Source organism: Trachypithecus francoisi, unplaced genomic scaffold, assembly GCF_009764315.1.
Source record: "Trachypithecus francoisi isolate TF-2019V2 unplaced genomic scaffold, Tfra_2.0 Lachesis_group0, whole genome shotgun sequence".
NCBI lineage: Eukaryota > Metazoa > Chordata > Mammalia > Primates > Cercopithecidae > Trachypithecus > Trachypithecus francoisi.
The window spans coordinates 69,118,002-69,135,053 of NW_022681453.1; the positions used below are offsets into that span (position 1 = coordinate 69,118,002).

The 17,052-nt window shown below is 37.0% G+C and overlaps 1 protein-coding gene across 4 annotated transcripts in view; it reads left to right on the forward strand.

The window, feature by feature from the left end:
* GSK3B (glycogen synthase kinase 3 beta) overlaps nt 1-17,052 on the forward strand; it is a 279,756-nt gene that overhangs the window by 244,261 nt on the left and 18,443 nt on the right. For 2 of the 4 annotated variants that reach the window (XM_033211108.1, XM_033211110.1), the window contains one exon: nt 13,594-13,692. The exons of the other annotated variants lie outside the window; for them this stretch is intronic. In XM_033211108.1, the coding sequence (XP_033066999.1) occupies nt 13,594-13,692 (99 nt within the window). The remainder of the gene's footprint in view (nt 1-13,593; nt 13,693-17,052) is intronic. 4 annotated transcript variants of the gene reach the window in all.

The window sequence follows — 17,052 nt, forward strand, 5'->3', positions numbered from 1 at the left end:
ACCGAACCTGTAGTATCTCCGAGGTATTCCTGTATCTTCCAAGGTTATTCTCAAATTACTATGAACTCTGAGGTGAGTATTAATGGTTTTTAGACTTGTTATTTACAACAGCCATGATAAATTTACTTGGAATAGGAACTCTTGATGTATGTAGGACACATCAATAGAATTGATGTCAGAATTATTCTTCAGTACTTTCTAAGTAATCTAGAAGAGTAAAATATCTGTGTAATCAGGTATACTCTTCTGGGCAGTGAAATGCTGGGTGTATACCACTGGAGACACACCATAGGGAGAACTTGAGAAAATTTATGAGTGGACTAAAAGGGAGCAGGTAGGATTTAGTTCAGGTAACTACAGCAGTAATGACAAATAATGAGTGACTATTCAAGATGTTAGGCTCTAAATTATGTATTTTATATAAGAATTTTTATTGTTTTCCCTGAGATTATTTGGTCCACCCTGCTACTTTGGACATACTCTACTGGGGAAAATGTAGCGTGGTATAGGAACAATCAAAAACTAGTATCTTCAATGAAAGTTCTGTGTGTAGTTTGGACACATATAATTCCAGAAGACCAGAACACTGGTGGTATATGATATATAACCAAGACAATAAAGAAATGCAACATTGCAGGAGCAAAGAGTAAGTCAGACCTAAAGCCTAGTTCCCTGTAACTACATAGTTGTAGACCTTGGTCAGCACACTCTCCCTACCTGAGTTTTCCCATTTAAATAAATGAGATCGTTGGATTTAAGGATATTTAAGGACATGTGCATCTTCAAAATTTTAATTATAAAAATGAATTGACTCCAGAAAGATAAAGAAAAAATGATGAAGCTAAACATGTAGACCACGATTGGATTAAGATACAAAATCATGACATAAATAAACATAGAAAAATCTAGACTAGTTCCCCCAGAATCAAAATATTAGCAGTATGATGATGATGATTATTATTATTATTATACTTTAAGTTCTAGGGTACATGTGCACAACGTGTAGGTTTGTTACATATGTATACATATACTATGTTGGTGTGCTGCACCCATTAACCCGTCATTTACATTAGGTATTTCTCCTGCTATCCCTCCCTACTCCCCCGACCCCACAACAGGCCCTGGTGTGTGATGTTCCCCACCCTGTGTCCAAGTGTTCTCATTGTTCAGTTCCCACCTGAGTGAGAACATGCGGTGTTTGGTTTTCTGTCCTTGCGATAGTTTGCTCAGAATGATAGTTTGCAGCTTCATCCATGTTCCTACAGAGGACATGAACTCATCCTTTTTATGGCTGCATAGTATTCCATGGTGTATATGTGCCACATTGTCTTTCCAGTCTGTCACTGATGGACATTTGGGTTAGTTCCAAGTCTTTGCTGTTGTAAATAGTGCCGCAATAAACATACGTGTGCATATGTCTTTATAGCAGCATGATTTAAAATTCTTTGGGTATATACCCAGTAATGGGATGGCTGGGTCAAATGCTATTTCTAGTTCTAGATCCTTGAGGAATCGCCACACTGTCTTCCACAATGGTTGAACTAGTTTACAGTCCCACCAACAGTGTAAAAGTGTTCGTATATCTCCACATCCTCTCCAGCACCTGTTGTTTCCTGACTTTTTAATGATCACCATTCTAACTAGTGTGAGATGGTATCTCATTGTGGTTTTGATTTGCATTTCTCTGATGGCCAGTGATGAAGAGCATTTTTTCACTTCTGTTGGCTGCATAAATGTCTTCCTTATAACTACTAGGTACATAACGAAATGAAGGCAGAAATAAAGATGTTCTTTGAAACCAATGAGAACAAAGACACAACATACCAGAATCTCTGAGACACATTTAAAGCAGTGTGTAGAGGGAAATTTATAGCACTAAATGCCCACAAGAGAAAGCAAGAAAGATCTGAAATTGACACTCTAATATCACAATTAAAAGAACTAGAGAAGCAAGAGCAAACACATTCAAAAGCTATCAGAAGGCAAGAAACAGCTAAGATCAGAGCAGAACTGAAGGAGATACAGACACAAAATAACCTGTAAAAAAATCAATGAATCCAGGAGCTGGTTTTTTGAAAAGATGAACAAAATTGATAGACTGTTAGCAAGACTAATAAAGAAGAAAAGAGAGAAGAATCAAATAGGTGCAATAAAAAAATGGTAAAGGGGATATCACCACCGATCCCACAGAAATAGACTACCATCAGAGAATACTATAAACACCTGTACGCAAATAAACTAGAAAATCTAGAAGAAATGGATAAATTCCAGTCCTCCCAAGACTAAACCAGGAAGAAGGTGAATCCCTGAATAGACCAATAACAGGCTGTGAAATTGAGGCAATAATTAATAGCCTACCAACCAAAAAATATCCAGGACCAGACAGATTCATAGCCGAATTCTGCCAGAGGTACAAAGAGGAGCTGGAACCATTCCCTCTGAAACTATTCCAGTCAATAGAAAAAGAGAGAATCTTTCCTAACTCATAAGATCAGCATCATCCTGATACCAAAGCCTGGCAGAGACACGACCAAAAAGGAGAATTTTAGACCAATATCTCTGATGAACATCAATGCAGAAATCCTCAATAAAATACTGGCAAACCAAATCCATCAGCACATCAAAAAGTTTATCCACCATGATCAAGTGGGCTTCATCCCTGGGATGCAAGGCTGGTTCAACATACGCAAATCAATAAATGTAATCTATCATATAAACAGAACCAAAGACAAAAACCACATGATTATCTCAGTAGATTCAGAAAAGGCCTTCGACAAAATTTAACAGCTCTTCATGCTAAAAACTCTCAATAAACTAGGTATTGATGGGACGTATCTCAAAATAATAAGAGCTATTTATGACAAATCCACAGCCAACATCATACCGAATGGGAAAAAATTGGAAGCATTGCCTTTGAAAACTGGCACAAGACAGGGATGCCCTCTCTCACCAGTCCTATTCAGCATAGTGTTGGAAGTTCTGGCCAGGGCAATCAAGCAGGAGAAAGAAATAAAGGGTATTCAATTAGGAAAAGAGACAGTCAAATTGTCCCTATTTGCAGATGACATGATTGTGTATTTAGAAAACCCCATTGTCTCAGCCCAAAATCTCCTTAAGCTGATAAGCAATTTCAGCAGAGTCTCAGGATACAAAATCAATGTGCAAAAATCTGAAGCATTTCTCTACACCAGTAACAGACAGAGAGCCAAATCATGTGTGAATTCCCATTCACAATTGCTACAAAGAGAATAAAATACCTAGGAATACAACTTACAAGGGATGTGAAGGACCTCTTCAAGGAGAACTGCAAACCACTGCTCAGTGAAATAAAAGAGGACACAAACAACTGGAAGAACATACCATGCTCATGGATAGGAAGAATCAATATTGTGAAAATGGCCATACTGCCCAAGGTAATTTATAGGTTCAGTGCCATCCCCATCAAGCTACCAATGACTTTCTTCACAGAATTGGAAAAAACTACTGTAAAGTTCATATGGAACCAAAAAATAGCCCGCATTGCCAAGACAATCCTAAGCAAAAACAACAAAGTTGGAGGCATCATGCTACCTGACTTCAAACTATACTACAAGGCTACAGTAACCAAAACAGCATTGAACTGGTACCAAAACAGAGATATAGACTAATGGAACAGAACAGAGCTCTCAGAAATAATACCACACATCTACAGCCATCTGATCTTTGACAAACCTGATAAAAACAAGAAATGGGAAAGGATTCCCTATTTAATAAATGGTGCTGGGAAAACTGGATAGCCATAAGTAGAAAGCTGAAACTGGATCCCTTCCTTATACCTTATACAAAAATTAATTCAAGATGGATTAAAGACTTAAATGTTAGACCTAAAACCATAAAAACCCTAGAAGAAAACCTAGGCAATACCATTCAGGACGTAGGCATGGGCAAGGACTTCATGACTAAAACACCAAAAGCAATGGCAACAAAAGCCAAAATTGACAAATGGGATCTAATTAAACTAAAGAGCTTCTGCACAGCAGAAGAAACTATCATCAGAGTGAACAGGCAACATACAGAATAGGAGAAAATGTTTACAATCTACCCATCTGACAAAGGGCTAATATCCAGAATCTACAATGAACTTAAACAAATGTACAAGAAAAAAATCAAACGACCCCATCAAAAAGTGGGCAAAGAGCAGTATTATTTTTAAATGCCCAGTAAGTTTATTTTTAAAATTGGATTTGAAAAACTTGGTAATGCCTCATTTATTGCTTTTCATTAAGAATAGAGTTCTGGGATGGGTGCAGTGGCTTACGCCTGTAATCCCAGCACTTTGAGAGACCAGGGTGAGCAGATGACATGAGGTAAAGAGTTCGAGACCAGCCTGACCAACATGATGAAACCCCGTCTCTACTAAAAATACAAAAATTAGCCAGATATGGTGGTGGGTGCCTGTAATCCCAGCTACTCAGGAGGCTGAGGCAGGAGAATCGCGTGAACCCAGGAGGCAGAGGTTGCAGTGAACCAAGATCGTGCCACTGCACTCCAGCCTGGGCGACAGAGCGAGACTCTGTCTTAAAAAAAAAAAAGAATAGAGTTCTGAATATAAGATTTTCAAGTAAATCACTAGAACTTTAAAAATATTAACACTTTGCTAGATAACTTCTAAAAACACCTGTACTATAGTGTAGTTCAGTAAAAGCATTCAGACATTTTTTGGTGAGTGGTATAAATTGGAAAGTTCCCAGTCAAAGTCGTCATGGCTTTCAGCAAGTGTCATATCATGTAGTCCTCACATGAAACATCACCAGTATTACCAAAACAGTATGAGTAAGCCTTGTAATTTGCTTACTGTTTGTCTGATTTTCTAGTTAGTTTAGCATTAGGAACATGGTCAGGAATTTCCTGGGCACTTTGGAATTGTTACAAGGAGAGAAGCAGTTATGATGTGGTTTATTCATTCATCTACAAGGAAATATATACAAGTAAGTAAGCACCATTAGAATTCAGAAAGGTGTGAGATCAAGGGACATCATCCTAGCATTTGAATTATTGCCCAAAAAAATACACAAATGTAATGGGGGCACTCCATTATTAAGTCATTTAAACCTTTTTGTGAATAGAGAGAAATAGCACTTTTAACTATATGGACAACCACTGACAATTATTATATGTTATAAGAGGCCTGGCACACACATGAGGAGGTCAGACGACTTGTAGAAAAAAAAGAATGTTTGCTTATTTTAGTGACTCCTTTTTGGAGATCTGCAGGGTGAGCTCCCTCAAAGCTAATAAAGGAGGAAGATTCCCTTTTATCTAATGACTGCTAGTTATTTTGTTACATCACTATAAGAGGAGATCTAGTCAGTAGAGGGGTTGATTTCTTCCCTCAGGTTCACACATTGATTGCTGCTCTCAAATTTGTCCTCAGCTTTCACACAACAGTTTGTACTAACACATTACCACTACCACCTACCTGCCCCCTCAGAAAACTAGGAAGGTTCTTACCTGTCCCATTTTATCAATGAATTTGGGGGTCTTGTACTTGGAAGAATAGAAATTTATAAGGGAAATTTCAGGTTTTACCAACTAGATGTAGGTTTCACTTTTCCATTGGAAAAGATTGCTTTATTAGGCATATTTGAGTTTATTCAGTTTGTCTTTTCATGGGAATTTTTCTTCTGTGGTTTTCAGTATAAAACAATGCAGCAAAATTTAGTTAAATGGGTTTTATTAACTTTTTGGTTGATTCATATCTATTTTTAAACTCATTTTGCTTTTGTTTAAATTGTGCATTAAAATGTTTAATTATGGAACACATAATGATTGATGCACTGTCAAAACATTTGTAGTTTTCCCTAATAAACTGTGTGGCTTTTTGATGAATAGTTTTCATGATATCTTCAGTTGGCTGAAGAAATTTTTATCACATTAATTTTTCTAAAGTTTTCTGGAATTTCTTGCCATTTTGTTTTAAACCATGTCTTTAAGGTAACACAGTCTGTCTTTTATCCTTCCCATTTTTCATTTTCTTCTCAGTTTTCCAGAGCTGTCCCACTTCATTATGGACTTTTTTGTTCTCTTAATTACCCCCCTACTCTCAAGCTTAGCACACATGTCTAGTAAATAAATATTACCTTATATTTCAATTTAAATCTCTTCTACACTCCTTCTCTGCCTTCAAGAATACATACACTGTGTCTGATCCTGACAGGTGCTGTTGCTTTGCTGTTTCTATCCTCCAAAATGCCACCATTTTTTCTATTCTTTCACTGCAGTTTATATTCACCCTCACTGACTTCATTTCCTTATCACTCATTGCCATGGGTAGTCAAAGTGATTGGAAGTAGGTAGTAATGGTTGGGATTGAAAAATAAACCATTTTGAACTGATTAAGATAGCCCTTAGAAGTGCCCATAGTCTGTCCTCATAAAAAGTGTGGACTTAGAGTGGCAAGAATAGGACTATAGCAAGAGTGCAAGGAGGCTTAAGGTGTAAGTAACAGTTAACAACTTCTTTGAAGTAGAGAAGACTGAACAGATGAAAGCAATGGATCTTAAAGATTGCCTGTAATTAAGGAAAAGAAGAACAACAATGGGGTGTAAAAGTTGGAACTAGGTAGAAGTAGTAGTGACTGTTCATTTTCGAATTCTTAACTTTTAGGATGTTTGCTTGAAAAAGGTTTACAAAGTACCCCCCTTCACATCTTGGACCCCACTCTCACCCACACTCTGTGTCTTTGGGTGTGGCAAAGCCTCTGAGATCCCAGATCTTTTCCATTTCTTGTCTTCTTAGTTTCTTCAGTTCTTTCCCCCTTACCCTTCATTAGTTACCCCTCTCTCCTTATCTAAGGCCAAAATGACAGTCTGTTTACATACATACATCTATAGATTTACATCTATAAAACTATTTACGTAGTATTTACATTGTATTAGGTATTATAAGTAATCTAGAGATGATTTAAAGTATATGAGAGGCTTAGGCACAAGAATCACATGAACCCAGGAGGCAGAGGTTGCAGTGAGCCGAGATCACATCACTGCATTCCAACCTGGGCAACAGAGCGAGTCTGTCCAAAATATAAAGTAAAAAATAAAAAAGTAAAGTATATAAGAGGCTCTGTGTAGATTACCTATAAATACTACTCCATTTTATGCAAGGGACTTGAGCATCTTTGGATTTGGGTATCTGAGGAGGGTCTTGGAACCAGGCCCCCAGGATACCAAGGGATAACTGACTATACATTGCATATTCTTGTCCAGACTAAGAAACAAAACTGCTATGGCCTTCAACTGGGCATTCAGATACACAGAAGGATAGGTGATGTGGTAAGAGAGAGTAAATATATGGGAGAAAATGGACAGGATGGGCCATAAGGAGAGGGACCACAGACCCCTGATACTCCGTTTATTTCATAGATTATTTTTAACAGCTTTGTCAAAATGTCTTACTAAAAACTCCGGTCCTCTTTTCATTGTTAGATTTTATTTTAGGTATGGGGCACATGGTTATCGAGATGTTTTCATTTGACAGTGCCGCTGTCCTAAGTGGTTGCCTTTCTTTCCAGATTGTTTTTTCAGTTGTTCTTGTCAATTTCTGTTGATCAGACAAAGGACAGTTATCTTTTTATCTCCCTATCCTGGGACCTTACGTACTTCATGTTCAATATTGTTAGGTGGATGGATGAGTATGTGGGTGGGTTGATGGATGGATGGATTTTAAAGAAGCCTTTCTATTTTAGGTGATTTTAGTTGAGAAGGGTAAATCTGAATTTCTTTAGAATAAAAACCACATATTAATACTTTTTTGTACCTGGAGCCATAAAGTTTTCAGCCATCACAATTGCTAGAAAGTATTTTACTTTCCTGCATATAAGATTGTGGGTTAAAATTGAACTGATTTGAAGTAAAATGGCATAGGAGCTTTCTGTTACTTAACAAGAACCAAAATAACTACCAAGTCTGATTGTGAGAAAACAGTATCTCCTAGAACCTGATAATTAGGGCAGTAGTCTTCAACTGTCTTCCCAGGGAAGACTATTTGATGAGCTGGACTAAACTTTCTCATTTTAGGGGAAAGGAACATGAATAGTCTTCTCAGTTTTAAGCTGTTCCTTTCATTCATTTTTAATAAATCTTAGCATCAATTTGTTGCTTTTCTTTACCACAATCTGATAGCATTTAATATGTAAATTAGTACAAAATTTAGATATTTAGGTACCAATTTGAATAAATATTATTGGCAGGGGCTTTGCACCAGAAGACATTTTAAAACTACTACACTAAAAATAAAATTTCCCTTGCTAGGGGCTTAGAGGACGGGATTAATGTAGAGTGACTGCTTGTGAGTTTGGGGTTTCCCTTTGGGGTGATGAAAATGTTTTGGAACTAGAGGTGATGGTTATACAACATTGCAAATGCACTAAATGTACTAAATGCTGAATTGTACACTTTTAAATGGTTTATGTTAACATAAATTATACCTTAATTAAAAAAAAAAAAAAAAAGCTTTTCTTGAACTTTTTGAAGTTCATGCCATATCTGTGAATTGCCAAAGTGTGTGCTGTAGCTCAGAGGATAATGTCCTCCTGTAGCTAGTTATGGTTATGATTTTTCCTTCAAACTGTGAAACATATTAGAGTGAAAATGAGTACTTACAGGCTAAATACTTAAGTAACAAGCATGAACCAGGGTTATCCCAGGTAACTGGGAAAACAGTCACATTACCTAAAACTAACAACAAATGCTTTTATGTACAAGCTCACTACCACTACTTGCTACAGATCTTGATTCTTCAGAGAAATAAGTACAGTTGACAGAGACAGCTTCCCCCATGCAGATAAAAAGCCTATTTCAAACTTGTAAAAAGTAACAAAAATAATCTTACTGAGTAAAGAATTGGATAAAGACATTTTCAGTTTTAATAAAAGCAGTGATACTTTAAACAGATGTTTCTCAAATCCTTTTTCCACTAGTGTCTAGATAAGTCTTATCTGCCATTGGCTCATAAACAGCTGGGTAGGTTGGTCAGTACATCCAGTTGTACATACATACACATACAGACACACATTCTCATTCATATTCTCTTTGCTATGACACCACCACCAATTAAAAACATAAAGAATATGTTTGTACAGTATCTCCTGTAGTCAAATATTGCCAGAGTAGGTTTTTTTTAAAAACCTATTCTTTTTTTAATGATTATTATTATACTTTTAAGTTCTGGGATACATGTGGAGAAGGTGCAGGTTGGTTACATAATATATTTACATCAATGAAAGATGCAGATATGTCTTATTAATATACCTACTCCAAAACTTTGGCCACATCTTTCCCCGAGATATTTTTAGTTCTCAGACATAATTTTAGCAGATAATGCCTTTGTTATATATCACAGTACTTCTGTGGGCTTTTTCTGTAAGTTGATTACTAACTCATTTAGCTAATTTGAGATACAGGTTTGTCATGTGGGTTTTTTTCCCCCCTGTTAAACTGGTAGGGTTTTGTTTGTGGTTTGGTTTGGTTTGGTTTTGTTTTCTTTTGTTTTGTTTTGTTTTGTTTTGTTTTTGAGACGGAGTTTCGCTCTTGTCGCCCAGGCTGAAGTGCAATGGCACGGTCTTGGCTCACTGCAACCTCTGCCTCGCGAGTTCAAGTGATTCTCCTGCCTCAGCCTCCCAAGTAGCTGGGATCACAGGTGTGTGCCACCACGCCAGGCTAATTTTTGTATTTTTTTAAAAACCTGTTCTTTTTTTAATGATGATTATTATACTTTTAAGTTCTGGGATACATGCGGAGAAGGTGCAGGTTGGTTACATAGGTATACATGTGCCATAGTGGTTTGCTGCACCCATCAATCCATCGTCTACGTTAGGTATTTCTCCTAATGCTCTCCCTCCCCTTGCCCCCTACCCCCCCATCAGGCCCTGATATGTGATGTTCCCCTCCCTGTGCCCATATGTTCTCATTGTTCAGCTGCCACTTATGAGTGAGAACATGCAGTGCTTGGTTTTCTGTTCCTATGTTTGTTTGCTGAGAATGATGGTTTCCAGCTTCATCCATGTCCCTGCAAAGGACATGAACTCATTCTTTTGTTATGGCTGCATAATATTCCATGATGTATGTGGGCCACATTTACTTTATCCATTCTAATACATTGATGGGCATTTGGGTTGCTTCCAAGTCTTTGCTATCATGAATAGTGCTGCAATAAACGTATGTATGCACGTGTCTTTATAGTAGAATGATTTATAATTCTTTGGGTATATACTCAGTAATGGGATTGCTGGGTCAAATGGTATTTCAAGTTCTAGATCCTTGAGGTATCGCCACACTATCTTCCACAATTGTTAAACTAATTTACACTCCCACCAACAGTGTAAAAGCGTTCCTATTTCTCCACATCCTCTCCAGCATGTGTTGTTTCCTGACTTTTTGATGATCGCCATTCAAAATAGTGTGAGATGGTTTCTCATCGTGGTTTTGATTTGAGTTTCTCTAATAATCAGTGATGATGAACTTTTTTTCATGTTTGTTGGCCACATAAATGTCTTCTTTTGAAAAATGTCTGTTCGTATCTTTCGCCCACTTTTTGATGGGGTTTTTTTTCTTGTAAATTTGTTTAAGTTGCTTGTAGATTCTTGATATTAGCCCTTTGTCAGATGGATGGCAAAAATTTTTCTTATTCTGTAGGTTGCCTGTTCTGATAATAGTTTCTTTTGCTGTGCAGAAGCCTGTTAGTTTAATTAGATCCCATTTGTCCATTTTGGCTTTTGTTGCCATTACTTTTGGTGTTTTAGTCATGAATTCTTTGCCCTTGCCTATGTCCTGAATGGTATTGCCTAGGTTTTCTTCTAGGGTTTTTGTGGTTTTAGGTCTAATATTTAAGTCTCTAATCCATCTTGAGTTAATTTTTGTATAAGGTATAAGGAAGGGGTTCAGGTGTAAGGTATAGTTTAATGGTCTTCTACATATGGCTATCCAGTTTTCCCAGCACCATTTATTAAATAGGGAATCCTTTCCCCATTTCTTGTTTTTGTCAGGTTTGTCAAAGATCAAACGGTTGCAGATGTGTGGTGTTACTTCTGAGGACTCTATTCTGTTCCATTGGTCTATACCTCTGTTTTGGTACCAGTACCGTGCTGTTTTGATTACTGTAACCTTGTAGTATAGTTCGAAGTCAGCTGCCTTCAGCTTTGTTGTTTTTGCTTAGGATTGTCTTGGCTATACGGGCTCTTTTTTGGTTCCATATGAAATTTAAAGTAGTTTTTTCTAATTCTGCGAAGAAAGTCAGTGGTAGTTTGATGGGAATAGCATTGAATAATCTAGAAATTACTTTGGGCAATATGGCCATTTTCACGATATTAATTCTTCCTATCCATTAGCATGGAATATTTTTCCATTTGTTTGTGTCCTCTCTTATTTCCTTGAACAGTGGTTTGTAGTCCTCCTTGAAGAAGTCCTTCACATCCCTTGTAAGTTATATTCCCAGGTATTTTATTCTTTTTGTAGCAATTGTGAATGAGAGTTTGCTCATGATTTGGCTGTTTGTCTGTTATTATTGTGTAGGAATGTTTGTGATTTTTGTCTTTGATTTTGTATCCTGAGACTTTGCTGAAGTTGCTTATCAGCTTAAGGAGATTTTGGGCTGAGACAATGGGGTTTTCTAAATAGACAATCATGTCATCTGCAAACAGATAATTTGACTTCCTCTCTTCCTATTTGAATACCCTTTATTTCTTTCTCTTGCCTGATTGCCCTGGCCAGAACTTCCAATACTGTGTTGAATAGGAGTGGTGAGAGAGGGCACCCTGGTTTTGTGCTAATTTTCAAAGGAAATGCTTCCAGCTTTTGCCCATTCAGTACAATATTGGCTGTGGGTTTGTCATAAATAGCTCTTACTGTTTTGAGATATGTTCCATCAGTACCTAGTTTATTGAGTGTTTTTAGCATGAAAGGCTGTTGAGTTTTATCGAAGGCCTTTGCTGCATCTATTGAGATAATCATGTGGTTTTTGTCATTAGTTCTGTTTATGTGATGAATTACGTTTATTGATTTGTGTGTGTTGAACCAGCCTTGCATCCCAGGGATGAAGCCGACTTGATCGTGGTGGATATGCTTTTTAATGTGCTGCTGGATTCAGTTTGCCAGTATTTTATTGAGGATTTTTGCATCGATGTTCATCAGAGATACTGGCCTGAAATTTTCTTTCTTTGTTGTGTCTCTGCCAGGTTTTGTTATCAGGATGATGCTGGCCTCATAAAATGAGTTAGGGAGGATTCCCTCTTTTTCTGTTGGTTGGAATAGTTTCAGAAGGAATGGTACTAGCTCCTCTTTGTACCTCTGGTAGAATTCAACTGTGAATCCGTCTGGTCCTGGGCTTTTTTTGTTGGTGGACTATTAATTACTGCCATTGGTCTATTCAGAGATTCAACTTCTTCCTGGTTTAGTCTTAGGAGGGTGTATGTGTCCAGTAGTTTATCCATTTCTTCTAGATTTTTTAGTTTATTTGTGTAGAGGTGTTTATAGTATTCTCTGATGGTAGTTTGTGTTTCTGTGGAATTGGTGGTGATATCCCCTTTATCATTTTTTATTGTATCTACTTGATTCTTCTCTCTTTTCTTCTTTATTAATCTGGCTAGCAGTCTATCTATTTTGTTAATCTTTTCAAAAAACTCCTAGATTCATTAATTTTTTTTTTTAAGGGTTTTTTTGTGTGTCTGTATCTCCTATTCTGCTCTGATCTTAGTTATTTCTTGTTTTGTGCTAGCTTGAATTTGTTTGCTCTTCCTTCTCTGGTTCTTTTAATTGCGATGTTAGGGTGTCAATTTTTACATCTTTCCTCCTTTCTCCTGTGGGCATTTATTTAGTGCTATAAACTTCCCTCTAAACACTGCTTTAGCTGTGTCCCAGAGATTCTGGTGTGTTGTATCTTTGTTCTCATTGTTTTCGAAGAACTTACTTATTTCTGCCTTCATTTTGTTATTTACCCAGTAGTCATTCAGGTTGTTCGGTTTCCATGTAGTTGTGTGGTTTTGAGTGAATTTCTTAATCCTGAGTTCTAATTTGATTCACTGTGGTCTGAGAGACTGTTTGTTATGATTTCTGTTCTTTTGCATTTGCTGAGGAGTGTAGATGTCTAGCTACAGAACTTGGTCCAGAGCTGAGTTCAAGTCCCGAATATCCTTGTTACTGTTCTGTTTCGTTGATCTGTGTAATACTGACAGTGTGGTGTTAAAGTTTCCCACTGTTTTTGTGTGGGAGTCCAAGTCTCTTTGTAGATCTCTAAGAACTTCCTTTGTGAATCTGGATGCTCCTGTATTGGGTGCATACATAGTTAAGATAGTTAGCTCTTCTTGTTGCATTGATCCCCTAATTTTTGTATTTTTAGTAGAGACAGAGTTTCACCATGTTGGCCAGGCTGGTCTCGAACTCCTGACCTCAGGTAATTCACCCACCTTGGCCTCCCAAAGTGCTGGGATTACAGGCATGAGCCACTGTGCCCGGCCTAAACTGGTAGTTTAATGCAGAATCTTATTTTCACTCTTACCAATAAAATAGTTTTGCATACAAAGTTAAGAGTGGACTCTAACATTTGTGTCTTAACCTTCTATAGAACTGTCAAGTAATCCACCTCTGGCTACCATCCTTATTCCTCCTCATGCTCGGATTCAAGCAGCTGCTTCAACTCCCACAAATGCCACAGCAGCCTCAGGTAAGAACGTTCTAAGTCTCTTCTATAAAAACATATTCTGGGCTGGGCGCAGTGGCTCACACCTGTAATCCCAGCATTTTGGGAGTCCGTGGTGGGTGGATCACCTGAGGTCAGGAGTTCGAGACCAGCCTGACCAACAAGGTGTGAAACCTCCTCTCTACTAAAAATAAAACATTAGCTAGGTGTGGTGGCAGGTGCCTGTAATCCCAGCTTCTGGGGAGGCTGAGACAGGAGAATTGCTTGAAACCGGGAGGCAGAGGTTACATTGAGCTGAGATCGTGCCACTGCACTCCAGCCTCGGTGATGGAGAAAGACTCTGTCTCAAAAAAAAAAAATTGTTTCTCAAAAGACATGATTACCTTTCATTTCATTTGATGAGTATGAACATTTAATACCTTTTATGTATCAAAAACAGCACAGCCAAATGAGTAAACCTGAATAAAATTTTTTGCTTTATTTCCAAAAAGCATAGAACAAAAGTACCCACCAGGACCTTATATATAAGATATAAATATCTTCTGATAATGATGTTAAATTCTGTCATCTTAGCAAGAGGATCACTTGAGGCCAGGAGTTCAAGATCAGCCTGGACAGCATAGTGAGAGACCCCATCTAAAAAATAAAAATAAATTAAAAAAATTTTTAAAGTTAACGGTTTTTATGTAATTTCAGTAGGAAATCAAATCAAATGAGATGTTTATAGCTGAAAACATATAAATATATTGTTACTGAAAATAATTCACTTTTGTTTTTTCCCCCTCGAATGTAAATTACAGTAGTATACTAGAGAGGCAAATTTTCAAAAAGTATAAAATATAAGTTTATACTTATATTTAATCATTTTATTTAATCATTTGAAAGGACTAAAACTACAATGCTAATACGTTTAACTGAGATTTAGATCAGAATGTGACGAGACTCTTATATACCAAAAAAAAAAAAATTATTCACGGGTTAGAGCTAGGGTGTACTGTGGGCCCGAAGCCAGCTAATGGTGAGGCCTGATTTAGTGAGAATCGGTGTCCTTGCAGATATTCTGAAAATATCCAACCCTTAAGAGTGAAGTGAAGTTCTTCCAAATAATGACTGGATGCTTTTAAAACTTAAAAGCTTTTAAAAGTTAGAAACATAATAGGTAGCACAATTAGGGGCTCAGAATTTAGCACCTTTATTTTCTCTCTCTCTGTCCAAAAAGCTAATGGCAGGAGCTGACTTCATTTTCTTTAAATAGTCTTGAACTGAGTTGGATCAGATCCATTTTTGCCTAAGGGTATTTATGCTGCAGAAGAGAAAATCTTTCATTACTAGTTCTTATCATTAAACAGTAAGGTCAAAACCCATGTCCCGTTTGATATGGTGTTGTTTCTGTCTAATCTTAATCTTTTAAAATGTTGCTAATAAAGATTTAAAACATTCTAGTTCATGTTCAGGAAAAGTCTGGAAAGAAAGGTCTCTTTTCTTGTTCCAAGTTTATCAGCACATGCTACCTTGAGAAAGTAATTTGAACTTTATTAGTTTTATTGGTGTCTTATTCATTTTCCCAGTCTGTAAAATGGAGTGGCAATTACTTTAGGACGACGTTTGTCTTTACTTGTCTTTATTTGTCTGTACTTTAAGAGAGCATTGCCACTCCATTTTACAGATTTAGAAAGTGTGCTGAAATCTGCTTTAAAGTGTTTAAGGTAAAAATATTTTTTTAAAGTATGACCTATTTAGAATCAAGACAGAATTGCTATGAGCCATTAACAAATTTAATACTGGCCCAGGTTACATTAATTGTTTACAATATGAAAAAAGCCCTAACCCTGAACTAACACATTTACTTATTTTATTGAGCTCATTTCCACAGTTTTACTTAGAATGGCTTTACACAGTGTACAAACATGAGTAGGTTTTGAGCAGTTTAAACTAACTTTCTTAATGCAGGATACCAAACTAATTAATGATTGTGACTTATGTTTTTGAGCAAATTGTCTGCTTAGTAGGAGCCTAGTATAACCTGATTTTCATATTGTTTTGATACAGGTTACAGCAAACCGCAAAATAATAATAATAATTTACATGTGTATATTTTTACAGCTATAGAAATCAGATTTCAACATAAAATTAGAAACTGACATTGAACTTTGACTCTGAGAGTTTACTCCAAAGTTGAATTGGGGTATGGGGAAGTTAATAGAGGAATGGTAAGCTGAGGTCAGAGCTAAAATTAGTTTAGAGAAATGCATGCTTTGAGTACCTTAATAATTACCAAAGAGGATATTTCAGATATTGGTCTGAGCTAAAGTAAATAAAGAAGTGTTATAATTCTGTTAAAATTTTCCATTGTTCATTAGATTAAAAGCACACTGGTGTCTTAGAAAAAACGGTGTTTCTGGCCCCGCTGTTTAAGAAATATTTCTCCTTTAGGGCCTCAGATTTGTTACTGAAAGAGATAGAGTAAATGAACTTAACATCATCATTTTAACAAGAATGTGAGTTTCAAATAGATACTTTTTTTAAAGTTCCCCTCATTGTAATCCAAAAACAGTTTAACCACAGTATAGTTAAACAGTTTTCTATGGCGCTGCAGTAGTGAAGGCCCAAGTATGTCACCAAACATACCTCAGGAAATGCTGGTCTAGACCAAGTGATTGATTGCTTGGCCTTCTGGGTGCCTGTAGTTAAAGATTCATGTATACTTTAAATAAGAATTTGTCAGTGTGAGTTACATTCTTTTGTAAGACCTTAAAATATGTAAGTCCCCAGCCAGGTGCAATGGCTCTCGCCTATAATCCCAGCACTTTGGGAGGGCGAGGCAGGCGGATCACCTGAGTTCAAGACCAGCCTTACCAATGTGGAGATACCCTGTCTCTACTAAAAATACAAAGTTAGCCGGGCATGGTGACGCATATCTGTAATCCCAGCTACTCAGGAGGTTAAGGCAAGAGAATCGCTTGAACCTGGGAGGCAGAGGTTGCAGTGAGCCGAGATTGTGCCATTGCACTCCAGCCTGGGCAATAAGAGAAAAACTTTGTCTCAAAAAAAAAAAAAAAATGTATCTCCTCTGTTTCTCTTAGATTTGGTTTCCTTATCCAAAAGCAGGAATAATAAATATCCACTACATAGAGTTGTAAGAAGTAAGATATAAAGTGTTTAGAGTGCTTATTAGCACTTTGCGTGCCCATACAGTAGGCTCTCAGTGAAAGGAAACTGCTATTGCTATTTTTATTACTGTTTTTGCAAAGTAAGGACACATCAGACATGTTTTTTTTAAAAAGCCATGTGGAGGGCAGGATTGACATCCATCCTCTATGACAAAAGAATCTATGACTTTTTTTTCCTGGATAAATAGACATGCATCTCTCCACACTGTCTAGA